The 20,960-nt window shown below is 41.1% G+C and overlaps 1 protein-coding gene across 1 annotated transcript in view; it reads left to right on the forward strand.

The window, feature by feature from the left end:
* RASSF6 (Ras association domain family member 6) overlaps positions 1-20,960 on the forward strand; it is a gene marked incomplete at its 5' end in the record, with an annotated part of 48,782 nt that overhangs the window by 6,183 nt on the left and 21,639 nt on the right. The window contains 2 exons of the mRNA XM_045474938.1: positions 5,168-5,266; positions 20,392-20,470. Coding sequence (XP_045330894.1) covers positions 5,168-5,266; positions 20,392-20,470 — 178 coding nt within the window. The remainder of the gene's footprint in view (positions 1-5,167; positions 5,267-20,391; positions 20,471-20,960) is intronic.

The following is a 20,960-nucleotide window of genomic DNA, read 5'->3' on the forward strand; positions in this document are numbered from 1 at the left end:
GAGAATAATGTAAGTGCTTTTGAAATCCTTTAATCACGCCTGAAATCTTCTGATTGACTTTAGCATAGCTCACCAGTTTGACAATATAATTCCACAGCAATTGTTTGGTATCTTTAATGACACCTTAGCTATTTTCATATAAATACAAATAGGAAGCCAACCAGAAAGTTCCTGCAGTGATTTTCAGCCCATCACTGTCAACGTCACTTTGTGATTGTAAGAAACTTCCACTGGTGATTCTTCAGTTCAATATATACCCAACTTCTAATCTCAGCAAAGCTATCATGTTAACTATGAGGTCAAGAAAGATTTACAAATACCAATTACTCAGGCGATATCTGCAATTCTACATTTAGTCAGTCACTCAGCAAATATGAATTGAATTCCTTGCATCTTCCAGGCAAAATTCTAAGAGCTGGATGTATACAGATAAATACAAAAAGCCCTGATCCAAAGAAGTTCATGTTGTGGTTGGGGAAGACAGATAAGTAAATAAATAAGATCCTTTCAATTACTGTTACATACCTAAATGGAAATCATGTGGTAGTGGCTGACTGAGAATTGCTTAGGGAAAGCCTCTGAATGAAGAGATAAACTTGGCCCACGATCAGCATGATGGAAAACAGATGTGGAAGTCTAAGAGCAGGGTGTTCTAAGTAGGAGGAGTAGCAAGTATAAATCCCCAAGACGGGAATGAGCTTAGGGAGTGATGGAAAATCAGCAAAAAGGCCAATGTAGACAAAAGGTAATCAATGAGGAAAGTAAGGAAGGGAATAAACACTGAAGAGATTGAAGGGATGCTGTGGGTAATCGTAAGGAAGCTATATTTTATTCTATCTCATTCTTGGAAGTCATTGCAAGTTTTTAATCATCAGATGATGAGATTTATTTCAGTCTTTAAGAAGAGTAAATAAAATAAAAATAAATAAGAAATAAATACAATAAATAAAATTATCATCCTAGCTTCTGTGTGGAGAATGGAAGACTAGTCACTGGTGGATGCTGGGAAACTAGCCATGAGGCTGATGCAGAAATTCAGGAGTTAAGGTGGTGATGATGATGATGGCTTGGCTCAGGGTGGTAGCATTGGAAATAGAAGCTTTTGAGTTCAGGTGATATGTTGGAGGTACAGTTAGTAGGATTTACTTTTGAATTAGAATCTCGTTCTAATGAAAGAGGAAGAGATAAAACTGAGTCTTAGTTATGGTGCCAAATTGGGTAGATGGGAAAGAATTGTCAGGGAGGGAATTCTGGAGACTGAAGAAAGTCCATGGTCCTGTCTGGGCCATTTGCATGGAGATATCTTCTAGACTTCCAAGCACAGATTAAGTAGGTAGTGACATGGGTCTGGAGCTCAGCAGGGAAGTTGGGTTAGAGATGGATTCGATTATCTGGAAGAAAGTGTAGAAAGAGAAGAGGACACGGGAGAGGATAGGCTAGTAGAACTAACTAGCATTCTGTGATTGTGCAGAGGAGTCTGGACAGGAGACTAAAATGTGGAGTCCCATGAAATAGCAAAGAAACAAGGCAAGGTTGTTGTGGTTACTGCTTTGTCTCAAAAGCCTCAAGAAAAAAAAAAGGGGGGGGGTAGTTCAAAAGCAGGAAACAATCAACCTTGTCAAATGCTGCTCAGAGAGAAAATGAACCATTTGTCAAGATACAGGCCATTGGAACATGGGAGGAGAGGTGCAGGGAGGGGTAAATTAAAAGAATAAATGGTAAATAATAGATATCCAGGAGAAGACAGTGTTTGGACGATGAGGTTACCACTAGGGGATTCTCAGTAGGGAGCAACAATAACCTTTTTTGTGGGTGATTCAAATGATAGCATCTAGAGGCAAAACTCAGGTTTTAGAAGCAAGAGCAACGGCTATATAACGAAACAGCCCAGACCAAATCCTACGAATGAGTAACTGGGATCTGTTGGGCTCCTGGAACATGCTGTATCTTTCTCGCAAGGCAGCCTAAAATACCCATGTAACTTCTGACTTACAGAGTTGATTTGCCTGATGGCTAAGCTTCTGTCCCTTCCATCACAAGTCCTCCAAGAGACCCCCTTCCAATGATGAGCTGTCAAAGAAGATGACATCCCCAACTAGAGGAACACTGTTCTTTCAGCAAGAAGATAGGAGTAGAAAAGGTATAAATCAAGAGCAATGATACAAGGTGAAAAGCAGAAAATGGCATCAGAGCAGTGCAGATAAGAGACTATGGAGAGACTTGATAAGTCCCACTTGAGCAGAGACTAGGAAGAAACAGAAATCTGAACATCAACCTGTGGTGATGAGGGCCCTCTCGTGTGAGGTAACTAACTGGTGACAAGAGACTCAATGGCTTGAGAGCCACTGGACCAGTAGGCCTGGTATTTGAGAAAATCTTCAATTTTAAGTTTAGAAGAGTAGATGTTTTGGTGGAATTGCAGAAAACCTGAATGTCAGGTTAGGAGACCTGGACTGTATTTGCTAAGAATGAAATCCCAGGAAAGTTTGTGAACAAGAAGATGATGTGATGGTCCAGATAGTAAAAACATAAAGGGGAATTAGTCAGGCGTTCAGCTTAGAGACTATTACAATGTTCCCAGTGAGATGTGCTCATAGCTTTCAAATAGATTATATATTTTCAAATAATGTGCTATAATGCATCAGGGAATTTGTGAACATAGCTTTCCTTTTTTTTTTCTTCTTTTCTTTTCTTTTCTTTTTTTTCTTTTTTCTTTGTTTTGGGCAGTGGGTGGGAAGATTGCTATTATCCTGGAGAAAGATGATATGAAATACCTTCCAAACACCTTACTCCAACCAAATTAAGCTAATTTGGAAGTAAAAGGAGGAAGTCCCTACCCTTCTTTTTTTTTTTTTTAATAAAAATTGAACTTTTCTCTCTAGCCTAGCCTTTTATCCTGGCTATATCCCCTATGATTCTATAGGCTTGAAGCAATAGTAATTAAATATGTAATTTCTGCAAAATGGAATGACTGGAAAACATTATACTTAAAATCTTTGGTCACACCCGAATGCCATTTAGATGAAGACATAAAGGAGGATGTTATTCACATCTGACCACGGTTTCCAAAGCCTGAAGGAAACTTTAAGGATGTTACATCACACTTAATCAACACTTGCGAGTCAGAGCTTGATTTTAGATGCCTGGAAACTTAAAATTGTGTTTGCAGGACTGGGGCACAGTTCAGTCAATTTGGGTTGAGTGGCTGTAATAGAAGAAATGTATTCCCTTGCGCAGAACCATATAGGAGAGAACTCATTCTAGAAATACTCCAAAAACAGACTTACCAAACTGGCCAATCCTTCCTTGCCTTGGACCACTGATTCTGTAGTTTTTTAGTTTACTTGGTACATTTTCCTCTTTTCTGCACATCTCCAAACATTGATCCAGGATTTCTTTTCTACTTTAACTATCTTGTCTTCCCATGTTGCCGAAATAATTTCAATGATTATAAAATGCTTTTGGTGGGGTGGGGGGATTATAGAAGCCTTTGGGACTTTAGTATCTTCTTAAAGAGAATAACACTGAGCTGTCAAGTAAGCAGAACTTTAAAACTGACTGAAATGTTTTTTTCCACAAGTTTCTGGAAATTTCCTTGAAAAATGTAATAAGAGCAAGACATCTAAATTTTTTCATAAATTTCTGGAAATTTTACTAGAAACTGTAAAACCAGCAAGGCTTCAGAAACTATTATTCCAGACGGTCAAAGTTCCTCATGTAGCTTCTTCTTTTTTTTTTTCTCTTTTATACTTCTCAATAAAAAGTAAGATCCGAACCAAAAAAACAGCAGTTTCAAACACCCCAAGCACACCTGTGCATTTATAGAGCGAGCAGGAACATAACTTTTGAATCACTAAAACCTGGTAGTACCAGAATTGTGGATAAATCGAAAAATGAAAAAAATCCTTAGAGTGCGTTCCAAATCAAATACTAAAAATTCAGAAGTAGAATTCCTGACAGGAGTTATGCCAAATTTAACCATACCGGATACATTCATTACCAGGAGCATAGCTAATACAGCCATCAACTGTAAAGTGATCATCAGCACAATTTTGACCCGGGGTATAACTTACAAATTTGCAAATCATTTGCATTTAACACGGGCCAACATTGCGGTTTGTATTGTACTTTCTTAGAAATATCTCTCTATCCTGTTGACCTTTCTCTCTCCCTATCTCTCCATTCCATAGTTGTCAACTCTCAAGTTGATTACCAAGGGGAAGACTGGAGGTGAAGTTATATACTTCTGGCCCATCTAGTATTTCTTCATATGCCCTCTTTATCATCTTTATTCAGAGATTGTTAAAATTAAATTATACGTTCCTCTTCCTTTACTACTTATTTTCCCTAAGAACATGAAGAATATAATTTTCAATTTCAAATGAGAAATATATCATGAGAGATAAAATGAATTTTTCTCAGAAGCACATATGGATAACAAAAACAGGAAAACACCTAAACATCTTAAAACTTACAAAGGTCAAGTGGGGACAAGAGCAGAGAAAACAAGACATTATTACTTGTTGTCAAGCAAGTCACTTTGTGAAAAGTCATGAAAAGGTGGTTTACAGGATGCCATTTAGAAACTCACTCAAAATGTGTTATAGTTAAAACGCTGAACTGAGCCTACTTTCTAACAATTGAAATTTTGGAGGGCATCTCACTTATCCTCAATAGTAATTCTCTTAGAAAAAAAAATATCTTTGAAAAGAATCTTGGAATGGGCCAACTAATAGAAAATCAAAAATTGGAATTTGTATAAAATTTCCGAAATGCAAAAACAATGTTGGTGAAAAGAAAAAAAATTAGAGGCCTTCAAGATTCAGACTTTGTTTCAAATTATATGTCCCACTACTTACCAAGTGTTGGAAATAGAGGTAATAACATCCACACCCTGCTGGGACGGTCTGAGGATTGAGTAAGATAACATCTGGAAAGTGGCTCACAGACAGAGTATAAGATCTGTGGCACATGGTAAAAAAAAAAAAAAAATCTTTCTCTTCCCTTCCCTTCCCAACCCTCATGCCCATAGAAGAAACACTACTTAAAAACTTGTCCCAAATACTTTTACTCACCGGAGACAAAGCAAAACATTTCAATTTAAGTCAGAAACTAATTTATGAATGCATCACAGGAGTATACCATTAATGTTATCTTCACGTCTTAGGGTATCCTCAGATGATCTCAAAAAAGGAGAAAAGTTGAATATGATGGCTCACCAGTGCTCTTCCTGGATCTTCATCAATGAGAGGACATTCATTACCAGGTAATTATATGCCTGTATGTGTTATCCTACTCAGCAGTCATTGGTGGATTAAGCCCCAGGACTTTGTCATTCTAAGCATGATGAATGAACCACAAAATCAATATGAATCAACAGTGCAGTCAGTGAGTACTAGTCCTAAGGACTGCTAACCCATAACCTTTCATGGAACAATCACTCATATTTTAAAAATAGTGGTCTAATTTCACTATAGTTGGCAGAATTCTCAGGAGCAGCCTTAACTAACGGATCTAAGTCTCCTCATAAATTGGATATCCAAAGAATTGGTCCAGGGGCTCAAAACAGGCCTTCCCATCCTCTTCTCTCCCTCCCTTACTCCTTAGGACACACTTCATTTTCACTGTGTCCCTCTTGATGTTAGGTTATGTAATATATAGAACATCCACAGTGGTTTTCTTATACACAGCAAATAGCATCTTATATTGGTTTGGGAATAACTGAGCAGGAATTTGAAAACTCTAAGAGTAAAGCTGAGCACTGAACTGGCTGAGTTGGAGCAAAAGCAGATGAGAAAAAAAGACGGGGAAAAACACACACACACACACACACGCACAATTGGCCCTGAAACATGACCCATGTCTCACTGGGAAGAGACCAAAGCCAAACAAATGATAGGAGGTGGTGGGTATAAATTGATGCTGGATCGGGCCACAGGAAAGCAGAGAGAACAAACACGGTCAACAACGGAATTAAAGTCAGAACGGAGGATAAACATGAAATATAAGAGGTGGGAAGAAGGTGTGAAGTAAAAGACAGTGGATTCATCTATTCATTGCTCAAGTATGTATTAACTGCTTCCCAAAGACAGGTATTCTGGACCCTGAGCATTCAGCAATGGCCCAAACAAAACCTTTAGCCTTGTGGGGTGGCCTCCTCAAAGGGGGATACAGTTGCTGTGTAAGATAAATGAGTAACAATATATATATTATTAGACACTGAAAGGTAGGAAGAATAAAATAAAGCGGAAAAGGGAATAATGAGTGCTAGAGGTGGACAGCTGGGGGTTATGATTTCATATATGATGTCCAGGGAAACCTCGGTGCGAAGGTAGCATTAGAGGAAAAGCCTGGAGGAGGTGAGCAAGCCAGTTGTGTAGGTGTCTGGCTGGGAGCAAAGGGGACAGCCAAGACCAAGCTCTGAGGCAGGTGCATGCCTATATGGATGGAGGAAGCCAGGCTGGGGTAAACGAAGTGGGAGGAACAGCAGAAGCGAAGGCTCCTGACGTCATGGGCCAGAGCACGCAGGATCTCGTAGGCCATTGTGAGACTTCATCTTTCCCACCGATGAGAAGCCATTGAAGGATATTGAGCACTTGGGTGACTGGATCAGTGTGGCCGAAGAGGGCATAAGAGTGGTAGCAGAGAAATTATCAAGGAGCTGAAAGTTCAGGGGAGGGATGATGGTGCCTTGGGCCAAGGTATCAGTAGTGGAGGTTAAAAAAAAAAAAAATCAGATTCTCAGATATTTTGATGGAAGAGAATGAAACCACTTTTTTTTGGGGGGGGGGGGTGGGGGTAGGGGGGAATATTTCCAAGGAAAGGTCTGCAATTCTGAAGACCCTTATTTTATGTCATATTTTGAATTGGCCAAATTGAGGACTGACAGTTTATATTTTGTAGCCCAGCGCCCCTTTCAGGCCCTGGTATCTACATATCAGCTGGAACTCCAGTAAAATTTTATTACATTTACACAAATGCCAGACTTGAAGATAGCACTTCTCAAAATGTGGTCCACAGGCCGCCCACCTCCCAATCAGACAGTTGTTGACAATGCAGACCCCGGGGTTCCCCTTGACAGTTAATCAGATAGTTCTGATGCATACTGAAGTGTAAGAACCACTGCTCAGAGGAGGAAAGGATTAAAGTTCGAGAACTTCTGACCTCCTGAAATAAACAAAATCCCAGAGCCCGGGGAACTCTGTACAAAACACTTGTCAGAAATTAATACCACCGACCACCCAGGATATCCAACATGTCACAAATCTGACAGACACCTCCATTCATTTAGTCACTGGATGAGTAATCATTCCGCTCCCGCTCTGCGCTAGGCTTTGTTCCAGTGAACAAGGCAGAAATTACAAACTTATTAGGGATTTTTCTTTTCCTGCACAAAAACATGTGAAAATAATGGAAACGAATAGGGAAATAGAATCCACTCAATGGAGATTTTGGCCTCAGCACATTGCATGAGAGCTACATTTGATCGATAAAATAAGAGGTCGTGACATTAATAGCATAGCAGCAATGGAACATTTAGGTCTTACTGCTGAATGAGGATTCTCTGAGTTTAGAAACTTCCCTGGGTAAATGGCGTTGGCATAAGTCAGCTTCACGCTCCGATGACTAAGTTTCCAGTTGCCGTTTTCATTGCCTGCGGTCATCACTGGTCTGCTGCTTCACATGGTAAATATTCTAAGTGAGCAGAGTTTCAAAAAAATATATATATGGTTGCTTTCAAAGTACTTTCAGGTGCTAAGCTGAAATCAGGGCACTTGAGAGGTGAGTAAATGCCAAGCAGAGTACTTGAAAAAAGTTCAAATCCGGTTTTAGAATGCAGATCAGATTTGATTCTCTGGATTCCTTTGTCTTTGTCTCCTCCTCGGGGAGCCCAATGCACACTCCTGTGGGCTGCAGCGCTACCCATAGCCCACAAGCCATGTGTGCATTCCTGTCCTTAGTAAATAATTTTAATGAGCATGATGTAATAAATTTTAGCAGAAAGTGCATTATTCCACACGGTGTCTCTTTCCAAGCATGTTGGCCGGGCACCCTTTGCTGAAACAAAGGAACCAGCCACCTGCACCTCTGAGCACAAATTCAGCACAAAGAGCCAATGTTCCACAGGCTGCTTCTACCTGGCCAGTAGAGCTAGAGGGCAATGTTTGCCCAGTTTCCATGGCCAGGGTCTTCTCTAATCAAGGAAACTGGATCAAACACTGCGTGCCCCAGCGTGCCCTGCAGGTGGGTTTATAAAGAGGACACCCCTCTCCTGAAGGCCACTGGACTCTTGTCTTTTTTTAACTTTTTAATGTTTACTTATTATTTTTGAAAGAGAGAGAGAGCAAGTGGGTGAGGGGCAGAGAGAGAGGGAGACACAGAATCCAAAGCAGGCTCCAGGCTCTGAGCTGTCAACACAGAGCCCAGTGCAGGGCTCAAACTCACAAACTATGAGATCATGACTTGATCCAAGGTCAGCCACTTAACTCTTAACTCTTGTCTTTAATAAAGGGTAAGAGAGCGCTCCCTGACATTTGTTTTAAGGAACCAGGATTTTAAAATAGGTCAGGGGGGCGTCTGGGTGGCTCAGTCGATTGAGCGTCCAACTTCGGCTCAGGTCATGATATCACAGTATCTGAGTTTGAGCCCCACGTGGGGCTCTGTGCTGACAGCTCAGAGCCTGAAGCCTGCTTCGGAATTTGTGTCTCCCTCTCTCTCTGCCCCTCCCCTGCTCATGCTCTCTCTCTCTCTCAAAAATAAATAAACATTTTTTTTTAAATAAAATAAGTCAGGGACAAAAAGTTCAAGACATGGTTGGGACCATCTCCTTTAAAAATGAGAAATTTTTTCTACATGGAGATCATTTTTAAAAATTTATTTTAACATTTCCACTATGAGGTTTGATAACCTAATGAAAATAACAGAAATGTTCATAATGAAAAATTGGATATACTAACGATATTAGTTACTATGTCAAAAAAAAAAGGTGAATAATGTCCCCCCAGATATGTGAAAAAAGTTCATTTTTTAAAGCTTTCCTTATATCAGATATTTTTCAATGAGCATTGACAATCACAAAGCATATCAATGTGACTGTTATTCCCAACCCAATTTACTTATTCCACATTTACCTATTTTATCACTTTGGTCAGTTAGAAAACAGTAAGATCATCCATCTGTCCAAGATACACTGAAAATATTTCAATAAGCATCTGATAAAATCAAAATTCAAAGACTAGAAATATATTAACTTATGGAATTTACTTGAATTTCTGGATATGTTAAGTGGTGGCACTGGTAAAAGGTTTTATTTTTCCCTCTAAAAATAGGTCAGGGTTTAATTTTCTATATTTTATTCCCTCAACAAATAATTATTGGGAACACACCACAAGCCAGAAGTTGTGCTAGAAACTGAGGTATGGAATTTTGAGCAAAAAAAGACAAGAGCTGCTTGGAGCTACGGATCTCCGAATTGAGCCTTCACTAGAATGACCTGGAGGGCTTGCTACACTAAAGATTGAGGGACCCACTCCCAGCTTGTGACTCAGTGGGTCTGGGTTGGCGTGAGCATTCCCATGTCGAAGTTCCCGGGTGGTGCCCATGTTACTGGTCTGGGAATCACACTTTGAGAACTACAAGTCTAAAGGCCTGATTGATAACAAACTGACGCAGATGTTCAGAAGGAAAGGGATCCTTTAGAGAATAAGGAACTAGCCTAAACAGTGGCGGGGGTGGTGGGGTGGGGCTCCCGATATCTGACCAAGGAGGAAGCTAACGAGTTTAAGGAAGTGAGCAGGAGAGCATTCCTGACATAGGGAGTCTGCCTGAAGTCCTTATGGCCAGAGAGAGCTCAGGGTTCCAGCAAGTGAAGGGGACCCAGTGTGGGTGAGGTACAAGACACAGGGAAATGCACCTCTTCAAAGTAGGCTAAAGAGACGGAGCAGGACCTCCCCTGCTGTGATAAAGATTTGTAGTTTTTATCCCAAGAGCAATGGGAAGACGTTTAAAGATGTTAAGCACAGCAAATGCTATGGTATGTTCTCTGTGCTCTGTATAGAGTGTGGAGTCTATGGAGGGCACCCAGAAGAAAAACAAGGAGGTCCCTTAATATAAATTTTTATTTAATTTTTTAAAATGTTTTCTTTATTTTTGAGAGGGAGAGAGAGACAGACAGATACAGAGTGTGAGCAGGTGAGGGGCAGACAGAGAGGGAGACACAGAATCCGAAACAGGCTCCAGGCTCTGAGCTGTCAGCACAGAGACCGATGCGGGGCTCGAACTCATGAACCACGAGATCATGACCTGGGCCAAAGCCGGACGCTTAACCGACTGAGCCACCCAGGTGCCCCTGTATTGTTTTAAACGTAAGGAGAATCAGTGGTCAAAGTCATGGCAGCGTCACAGAAGAGCGAGGTAAGAGCCTGTGTGTCAGGAGAGCTCCTGTCTTCAGCTCATGCTCATGTGCGTGGCCCCGAGGATCACTGGCCACCTGCTGTGTTTCAGGCACTCTGGTAACAATCCTAATGGTCCAAGAGGCTGTTAATGAATTAACAGAGTAGATAGATCATTTCTCATCCCTAGGGAACAAGGGGCATCAGACTGTGGAGCCAAGGTCGTCATCCTCAACAAGCACACAAGCCTCCAGCTGTTCATACACAAAGGGTGTTATTTTACAGCCAGCCTGTGTGTGCTCCAGTAATGACCAGAGTTGTGTGGCACACTTGTGTTTACTTTTCAACTGGCTTACAGAAATGTATAAGACTTGGATTAGAAAAAAAAAAAAATGAAATGAAAGTTTAACTCATAGAAGAATAAGACCCCAATATAAGCTACATACCAACCCAACTGTGCCATTCCCTCATCTCTATACCCAGCCCCACAGCAAATCTAATTGGCTCCACCTCCAGAATCCAAACAATTCTCACCACCTAGTCCAAGCCACCATTATTTCTTGCCTGGACAACTGCAGCAGCTTCCTGCTTCCATTCCCTGTCCCTAGAGATCTGGCCGGGAGGACCTTTAGAACCTCATCTGAAACCACTCTTCCCTTCTTTCTCTCCTTCAAACATGCCAAGCTTAGTCTTGTATACAGGGCATTGCATCTCTTGCTTGGGACAGTCTCCTTGACTCTTCACATGGTTGGCTCTTTCCCATTATTGAGATTTCAGCTTAATATGGCGGGCCTCCTGATCACCCTTGCTGACACGTCCTCCACTATGCACTCCGTCACATGATCCTGTTTTATTGTTCTCAGAGCATTTATCCCTATGTAAAATTAGTGTATTTCTTTAAAAAAAATTTTTTTAACATTTACTTATTTTTTTGAGACAGAGCATGAGTGGGGGAGGGTCAGAGAGAGAGAGGGAGACACAGAATCCGAAACAGGCTCCAGGCTCTGAGCTGTCGGCACAGAGCGCGAAGCAGGGCTCAAACTCACAGACCGCGAGATCACGACCTGAGCCGGAGCTGGACGCTCAACCGACTAAGCCACCCAGACGCCCCCAAAATTCGTGTATTTTGCTCTTTTGTTTTCCTCTGTCTTCCTCCCCCTCAGAATGTACAGGGCAGGGGGTCTCATTCACTGTATACTTTGCCGTATCACTAGCATCGATTACATCATCTGTTATATAGTAATCCCTCAAATTCTTGCTGATGATGCATTCCTATGAGAACTAAACTTCAAAGAACTAAATCAGGAGCTCAGTGTTTTGACATGTGCTACCCTTAAATACCGTTTCATATCTAAGGGCTGATTACATCAGCGCTCCTCTTGAGTTTAATGTATACGCAGATTTCCTGGGTATCTTGGTTAAAATACAGATTTTAATTTCTAACAAGGTGCCTCCTATGTGTTCAGATGATATGAGAGGAGCCACTCTTAAATCCTGTGATAGGCATATTAATGGCCTCCCAGAGATGGCTGCATTCTACTCCCCTGAACCTGTGAATATTTTACAGTTGCATGGCAAAAGGGAATTAAGGCTGCCAATCTGCTGACCCTAGAATAGAGAGATTATTCAGATGGGCCCAATGTGATCCCCAGGGTCTTTAGAGATGAGACAGGAAGGGGGCTCTGTGAGGGGAGCCTGTGTCAGAGTGGGGCTGGTGAGAATGACTCCATGGTCATTGCTGGCTTTGAGATGGAAAGGGGGACAGAACTGAGGAATGTGGCAGGCTCAGGAACTGAGAAAGCAAGGAAACAGGTAAATACGGTCTCTGGTTCGAAGCACTACCACTATACATAAATCAGTACCTGTTCTCTCCAAACACTCAGCTACAGCAAGGGGCACCTGGGTAGCTCAGTCGGAGGAGCATCTGACTCTTGATTTTTGGCTCAAGTCATGATCTCGAGGTTCGTGGGATTGAGCCCAACGTCAGGCTCTGAGCTGACAGTGCAGAGCCTGCTTGAGATTCTCTCTCTCTGCCCCTCCTCTTCGCTCTGTCTCTGAAAATAAATAATAAATATTTATTTTTGTTAATTATATTTATTAAATATAATATTTAATAAATATATTTATTAAAATTTATTAAAATATTTATAATAAATAAACATTTTTTTAAAAAGACAAAACACTCGGCTAGAACAAGAAGACGGACGATTTCATCAAAGTGGAGGTGGTTTCAAGTCCTTACTTTGGTTTGGAATGGAAATAGAAGCATCAGTCCTGATTTGTGAGTAGTGTTAGGGCTGTGAACCAGAGGCCATATTTCTCTGTGTTTCTGGCCAAAGAAGACAGAGCACAGACTTCCCTCATTCTTTCCTCCCTGTCCACAAACTGCTTGGGCTGCCCATAAGGGTTCAGCCGCTGCAAGTGACAGCAGAGAACAAGGTCTGACATGGAGGCAGCTCCTCGCAGCTGCCAACTAGAATATAGTAGGTTGTGAATTTTTTTTTAATCTTTTTCATAAAAATCTTCGGAAGCCAAACCATAGAGGAAAAGGGAATAGATAAGTATCTTCCCTCGTCTGAGGCTGTTGGAAAACACGCCAGTGTGTTAATATATCAAACACTGAGATTTACCCTTATGGAAGGATTCTCTCAAAAATCCGCTATCAGATCTGGAGCACATTCCTGTTTCCTTCAGAAGCACCGGTATTTGAACAAATGGCACAGTCCTTTGCCTCTCCCTTCTTATCCCCTCTTTTATGTCTTATCAACACCCAGTGGCATTGTTCTGAGTAGCTAAAGCCCCTGTCTTCAAGGGTAGAGTTTTCATCCTCAAGAAAACACTTTGAGCATTTTTCTTTGTTTTGTTATCTACCAACTAGCCATCACTTCCAGTTTCTTTTTAATACTATGAAATTACTCCTTAATCTTTAACCCTTTTGCCCTTAGTTGAGTCCTAGGGGTTGAGGACCGAGAGAAACTGACACGTCTATCCACTAATGGCTCCAGGGCCATTTTTTACAGGCGCCATCAGGAAAAGATGAATGCCCACAAAATATAAAAGTCACAATATGGCCAAAAGCAGCGAGGGGGAGTGTGGTGGAGGAGAGGCAGGTCTGGCTGTACTATCGTATTGATTAGATTACTAGTGGAGCTCACGAAACTCCCAGGCCCTTTTTATTGTGGGTTGTCAGCACTGAAGAGGGAGTTAGGTCTTAGGATAGAACTGTTTGGGAGAACAAAGCAAACAAGTCAGGGGCACCATCATCCTGACCGCCAGCAACAATTACTGATATTTTAGCAGAATTACTAAAAATGTTAGGAGCCCTTCCTTTTCAAAAAGAGCAGCCTCCTCAAAGGAAGCCGGGAGAGGCAGACAAATTCAGAGGTCCCTGATCAGTTAGGGTTTGCATTTTTCCTGCAGTCAAATCAAAACAGCCCTCCTTCCTCTTCCCAACTTCTCTCTTTTCAAACTGTGGAATCCAATCCCTTCATTTGCAATGGAAATGTGAATAACCTACTTTGCCAGCTGAGGAAGGTCTCTATGCAAAGGTGGAAAGGTAGTCTTCTTTCTTCATTGAGCCAGGAGCTGAGGCTAAAGGCAAAAAAAAGACCCAGAGCTGTAGCCGCTTAGAGAACAGTTGCAGAAGTTTGCGATTTGAATTCAAGGATTCAAGTTGACAGTAATGAAGGATAAAGCGGGTTAAGAGAATTCTGCTTCTGCTTGCAGACATCATGCAGACATCAGTAACATGGAATGATGGGTTGTCTTGGCATAGGGCTTAATGATAAGTCTCCATTTATTCTTTTCTGTTGTCCTCCTATTTCCTGGTTCCACCTTTCCAAAAACATACAGGAGCTTATATTATATATATATATATATATATATATATATATATATATATATATAAAATTTTTTTAATGTTTATTTATTTTTTGAGAGAGAGACAGACAGAGTACAAGCAGGGGGAGGGGCAGAGAGAGAGAGAGGGAAACAGAATCTGAAGCAGGATCCAAGCTCTGAGCTGTCGGCACAGAGCCAGACATGGGGCTCGAACTCACAACCCCCGAGATCATAACCTGAGCCGAAGTTGGACGCTTAACAAACTGAGTCACTCAGGTGCCCCTATTTTATATTTTTGTTGGAAGTAAAATTATGACAACATTATACATGCATTATGCACTTATTATATGAAGTTTGGAAACTATACAGAACTATGACCCATAAAATAAGTCACAATCTTTTTTCCCAGAAAAAATGGTCAATTTGTTACCTTTCCATGCTTAATTCATAACTATTTTATTAAAAACATATTAAGTTTTAAATTCAGTTTTGTAACCTAACATGAAATTGTTGATCTCATTGCTAGAATTTAACATTATGAACAAAATCCATGTGTGTTATGGGGAAAACTAAATGTGTAAGGCAGCAAGTTAGCATTTTTATTCTGCCTAAATTTTTCAACTCTTTGAAGGTATTCTTTCAAATGATTTAGGTTCCTGTCCTTAAACATGGAAATATACACAGCAGGATGTTGTTTCTAATACTGCTGTCACAATGCATTTCAGGGTCGGCCGGATTTGGAGCCTGGACACTTTTCAACAAGTCTCCAGGAGGCAGAAGTCACACAAAGTCAGGAAGCTCAGCCGTGGCCAAATATGCCTTTGGTGGCTGAGTTGGGTTGTATTTTTCTCCGGTTTAGTTTGTGTCATGTGTAGCCTCTGAAGTTTGTGTTGGGTTACATTGTACAACAGTGTTTCTCATTTGCCTTTATCGGGTCCAAATAGTCAGAATCACTTAGCAAAGAGGGGGCCAGGGTTTTTGGTTGCCAGGAAAGGGATCGAATATCCACTTAATTACATTGCAAATCATTACTGAAACTAGAGAGAGAATTCTATTGCCACTAATATTTGACATCCATTCTGTCTATGGATGCGGGGCGTAACTCCGTTCCATCCGTCATGCTGTCCCACGTCCATGAATATTACACTTTTATAAGATCAAATAAAAATGGTTTCTTCCGGCCAGCTCAGTAGCATGATAAGATTGAGGAGCTCATTTCTTGCAAAGTCCATTATTCATGGCAGACGTCACTAGGTGGGTAATTCCCATCTGCTGAGCAGCTGCAGTTCGGGCCACAAAGTACAAAGTTCACCTAAGCATTTTACAGTGAATTCTGGATCCACTATTGCTCATAAAACCAACCTGGGAGCCTTAAAGGAACAGGAGCCTGGGGCCCTCCTATGCATTGTTCCCCTGCACCTGTCACCCCTGTGTCACGTCTCTCCTGCCTGGCACTCTTCACGAGCTGCAGTGAATAATTCTGGGTGTCCACCAGCAACTATCAAGATGTGATTTCTGCCCAGCCAGCACACGGTGCCAGCTTCCGTCTTGGGAAGCTTATGATCCTATGTCTTCATGTAGGTTGGAAGTCCAGTTTATACGGAAGTTTGCCATTCCTCAGTTTTGTAAAAACACTAATCCATATTATTTACTGTGTGGTTTTAAAAAAACACACACCTTGGGGCGCCTGGGTGGCTCAGTCGGTTAAGCGGCCGACTTCGGCTCAGGTCATGATCTCACGGTCCGTGAGTTCGAGCCCCGCGTCGGGCTCTGTGCTGACAGCTCAGAGCCTGGAGCCTGTTTCAGATTCTGCGTCTCCCTCTCTCTGACCCTCCCCCATTCATGCTCTGTCTCTCTCTGTCTCAAAAAAATAAATAAACGTTAAAAAAATTAAAAAAAAAAAACCACACATACACACACCTTGTTATATATTATGATGCAGTATTTCATGTTCCAAAAAACCAAGCTCTCAGAAAGTCATTGTTTTAGGTATCAAACATAAACTATATAGGCTATTCGATGTTTGTTTCTTGGGTATCTCTGTGACTTCTAAATATCACAGAATTGTAAACTGAGAAGATTGCATGTGGAATCTATTTCTTGCCACCCATTTTATAGCTTTGTTAGGGCAGCTGAATAATTGCTAAGTGGTCTGATCCAGGCTGGGTGGGGAGCTTTTTTGGCAGCTGAGAGGAAAAGGTACACAGATGCCTGTTTCCTTTTTTGATGGGGGAAGGAAGGTCCATATGTGACATGTAAATGGACCCAGAAAACTCTATTATAATTACCATTGACAAGGCACAGAGTGTATTAAATCCCTGTCCCCTTTCCTGACTAGGGACTGCCTACATAGCGCTTTAGTGATTAGATGTCCTAAATCATGTATAGGTCCCATCTAGACTTCAGACCCTTCTGTACATGCGGGACACTTGACCCCATTTCCGTAGAACACAGCCTTGTTCTTGCACCTCTACCCCAGTACTGTTTGCCGATAGTCCCAAACATCTTTCTGTTTCCATCTTGTCCTGAAATCTGTCTTCTGTAAGTTCCCTAGTGGCCCTTATCATCATGTCTTTCTTTTGCCTAGAACCTTCCGTAGCTGCCCCCTGCTGGCAGGGTGAATGTTAAGCTTCTTAAAATGGCTCACGAGGTTCCTGCCTGCTTCTTCAGCTATTCAATGCTCACCACTCCCCATTTACATGTTCTACCCTTAGAATCCCGGCACTCTGAGTTTCCTCCACAAAAACTGTGGAAATAGCTACATGTCCTTGTGAAAGGTATTTTTGCCTGGTAAGCTCCTCACACACTTCATGTTTAATCCCTCCCTTCCGAAGTTCACTGTAGGAAGCATCTATCCTTGAAGCTCTCATCCATCCTCAGAATATGAATGAAACCCCTCGATGGAGCTCACACGGTGACTATATGACTGTATGATAGAATGACCGTTCACTGTTGGAAGACACAGCTTGAATCAGTCTGCAGATACAAGTGATCGACTTGACAATAACTTCTTAAGCCCTTGTGCCTTCAGGGCCAACGCGTAAGATCACAATGTTGCAGGCTGGATTTCATTACTACCAGCGTTCTATTAGACCCGCTGTTCCATCAGATGAGCAAAAGAATCATCTTCAAAAGTTCCTCTGGGAAGGGATATACAAATCAAATGTAATGGTGCTTTAATATTTGCAATGTATTCACTTTTGCTATAGTTGCTTACATAACTTGTGAGGTTTTGTGTTCGTTTGTTTGTTTTTTGTCTAATTCTTCACTTTATCCCAGAATCCTTCAAAGTCTCATTAATATTCGGTCAGAATGATCCTGCCTATGGTAAGAAAAATATGGATGACTTCTGTGGTGTTCAGCAACAGCCTATGTTATACTTGGGGAGGGGTGGAGGTTGGCTGACCCTCACTGTAAAGGGCCAGATAATAAATATTTTAGGCTTTGTGGGTCATATGGTTTCTGTCACAACTATTCAACTCTGCATTTATAGCAGGAATGCAGCCACAGACAAGAAGCAAGCAAATCAGCGTGACTACGTTATAATAAAACTTTATTTATAAAAACAGACAAGCTAGGACTGCAGTTTGCTGACTCCCTGGGTCATCTGGAGACTTATTTCTGTAGAGGAAGATTTAGTCAGGTTCTGTTCAGGTAGAGAAACATTTTCCAAGTGGCTTGTTCCCTGAGAATATCTTTCTAATTATACATGATTCTTAGGTAAATACTTTGAAGGATATTTGTACCATATCCTATTATGCAATTTTATCAGAAACAGAAGCTGAGGGAATAAGATTATATAAAAATTCATTTGCCTTAATAACAACCCTCACAGCTCAGCATATCAGGAATTGCATCTCAAGTGAACCAGAAATTTCTATATGCTGCCCTAGCACTCAACAATAAGAGCTATAAAACGTGTTCATGCTCCTCACCAGTACAATAATTTTTAGGAGATATCCCACAGTAATGACTCCAAGGGAACGAATCCCTTGTGTGTGCAATGATATTTAGAACAGAAATATTCATTAACATTGAAATTCTAAAGTAACTCAGTTGAAAATGGAACCATAGCATGGGAGGAATTCTGTAGAACTTTTTTTTTTTTTTTTTTTATGTGGCAACTGAAGTGTATTGAACCTTGAAAATCTGTGTATTAAAGTTACAAAGTGAGGGGTGCCTAGGTGGCTCAGTTGGTTGAGTGTCCAACTTTGGCTCAGGTCATGATCTCCCTGTTCGTGAGTTCGAGCCCCCCCCGTTGGGGGCTGTCAGAGCCTGGAGCCTGCTTCAGATTCTGTGTCTCCCTCTCTGTCTGCCCCTCCCCTGCTCACACTCTGTCTCTCTCAAAATAAATAAACATTAAAAAAAAATTTTTTAATAAAATAAAATTGCAAAGTCAGATGGAAAGAGTATGTCTACATGATATCAAGCATAAAAATCAATATACATGAATTCTGTCATTCAGCATTGAATAAATCTTTATTGAATAAGAGCCTACTCTGATCAAGTCTCTGTTCTAGCACTGGGAAGACAGTAATGAATAAAATAGACCAAAATTGCTGCCCTCATGGAGCCAATATTCTTATGGGAGGGAAACAGATATTGAAGATCGAAGGAATTTTAACAAATGATATATTTAGAAATTTAATATGAGATTTCCCACCCCATCCCCCATAAAACTGTTTATGTAAAGATGTTTTTCCCCCTTTATTTGGCATGTTTCCATTTTTAGGAATAAGAATTTCTCTGATCATTTCATTCAACCAGTGTTCATAGAGTTCTCACTATGTGCCAAACACTCTGCCAGGCACATGGAACATAGTGCAAACAAAATATACAAACACACCTATTCTCGTGGAGCTGCGGTCTGGTGAGAGAGACCAAATATAAGACACATAAGTAAAATACGTGTAAGGTTAGACGGTGACTAAGGAGCAGAGATAAGAAAGCAGGATAAGAATGTTGGGAGAAGGCAAACCTTTAGATCAAGTGGTCAGGAAGGACTCCTTGTAAAAAGGACTTCTGAGTAAAAGGTTAAAGAAAATGTGCTAACAGTGTGTCAGTGGGGGTAGGGGAGGGGAGCTCATTCTAGACAGGGGGACGAGCAAGTGCAAAGGTCCTGAGGTGAGAATGTGTCTGACATATTCAAGGAATATTAGGGTCCAGTGGCTAGAGAGTGTAGTGAGTGAAGGAAAGAATAGTCGGAAATGGATCAAAGGGAAACAGAAGACCAAATCACATCTGGCCTTTTAAGTCACCAGAAGGCTATTGGCTTTTACTCTGAATAATGAAAAGATAATTGGAGAGGGGCACCTGGGTGACTCAGTCGGTTGAACGTCCAGCTCTTGATTTCAACTCAGGTCATGATCTCACAGTTTGTGAGTTCAAGTCCCACATCAGGCTCTGTGCTGACAGTGAGGAGCCTGCTTGGGATTCTCTCTCTCTCTCCCCATCCCCAGCTCTCACTGTCTCTCAAAATAAATAAATAATCTTAAAAACATTTTTTAAAAGATACTGGAGAGTTTTGAGCCAAGGAGAGATGATCATGTTTGCACCAAAATAATACCTACTGTTACAACAGACTACAGAATCAGGGAGGCTTTTAGGAGACTGTTGCAGTAATCTAGGGATGAGAGGATGCCTTGGACCAGTAGGTTAGGTAGGGTAAGGATCGTAGGCTGTGGTGGCAGGGGAGAGGAGAGAAGAGTGTCAGGAACCAGTATTCCCACGAGCCCAGCTGCCTCACAGGAAAAGTAACTCGGGAGCAGTGACCATTCCTGAACTGTGACTATACCTCTGGTGGGAAACACAATGTCAGGCACATACTAGGTGCTTAATGTAGGCTGCTTAAGTGTTGCAAAACCAAAAAGAAATGTGAAATCAAATCTCTATTTTATGGCTGTCTCCTGTCAACCAACAGTCTTCTCACCACTTTCCCCTCATTTTCCCTCCTTTGGTTATGTATTTGTGAATTAGCCCCTCCAGCATTTGTCGATGTCCCAAGAAGACTTCATTTTCAATGACCTGCATTAAGGTAAAACCACAGAACAGTAAGGATTCCATTGAGCCATTTCTATCTCATACCTTTGCGAGCTGAATGAATATTATTGCCTTTTACTGTCCAAGGGCATGAGTATAACCAAATGTAACTTTTTTTTAGGGAACAACTCAACTCTTTATTGAAGACCTATAACATTTTTTATGAGAACCAGAAAAACCTGCATATTTTATGTGGACAGGTAAGCCCATGAAACTAATGCAAAATACGGTTTAATTCACAGAAAGAAATTCCATAGAGGTTATATAAAGGAATCAGGATGGGCTGGAGTCTATAATCTAGCAGCACAAGTGGTCTGGAAAAACAGGTGAATCTTTGGATCATGACTTTCATATTTAGACTCTATCACCAAATCCCAGTCCTGGGACATGTGACCTTTTAAGCAGCTTTGGGGACAGGAAAAGCATTTAAAAATCATTTTAATGACCTGTTTACTTTCTAGTTTTAAAACAGTGTATGAATAGATTTTGAACAGCAGTTCCGCTAGAAAGCTATTATAATACTTTCTTGCAAATGTGCCAGAACAGATAGAGAAGGTGGTGTTATCCCGTGGTGCCATCATTTGTAATGGAGAGAGTATCTTCAGTCCATACCAATGGGGGAATGCTCGAATAAATACGACACAGGCTGTAACATAGTTTGATTTGGTTGTTAAGATGAATCAGATTCCA

This window comes from Leopardus geoffroyi, chromosome B1 (assembly GCF_018350155.1).
Source record: "Leopardus geoffroyi isolate Oge1 chromosome B1, O.geoffroyi_Oge1_pat1.0, whole genome shotgun sequence".
Classification (NCBI taxonomy): domain Eukaryota; kingdom Metazoa; phylum Chordata; class Mammalia; order Carnivora; family Felidae; genus Leopardus; species Leopardus geoffroyi.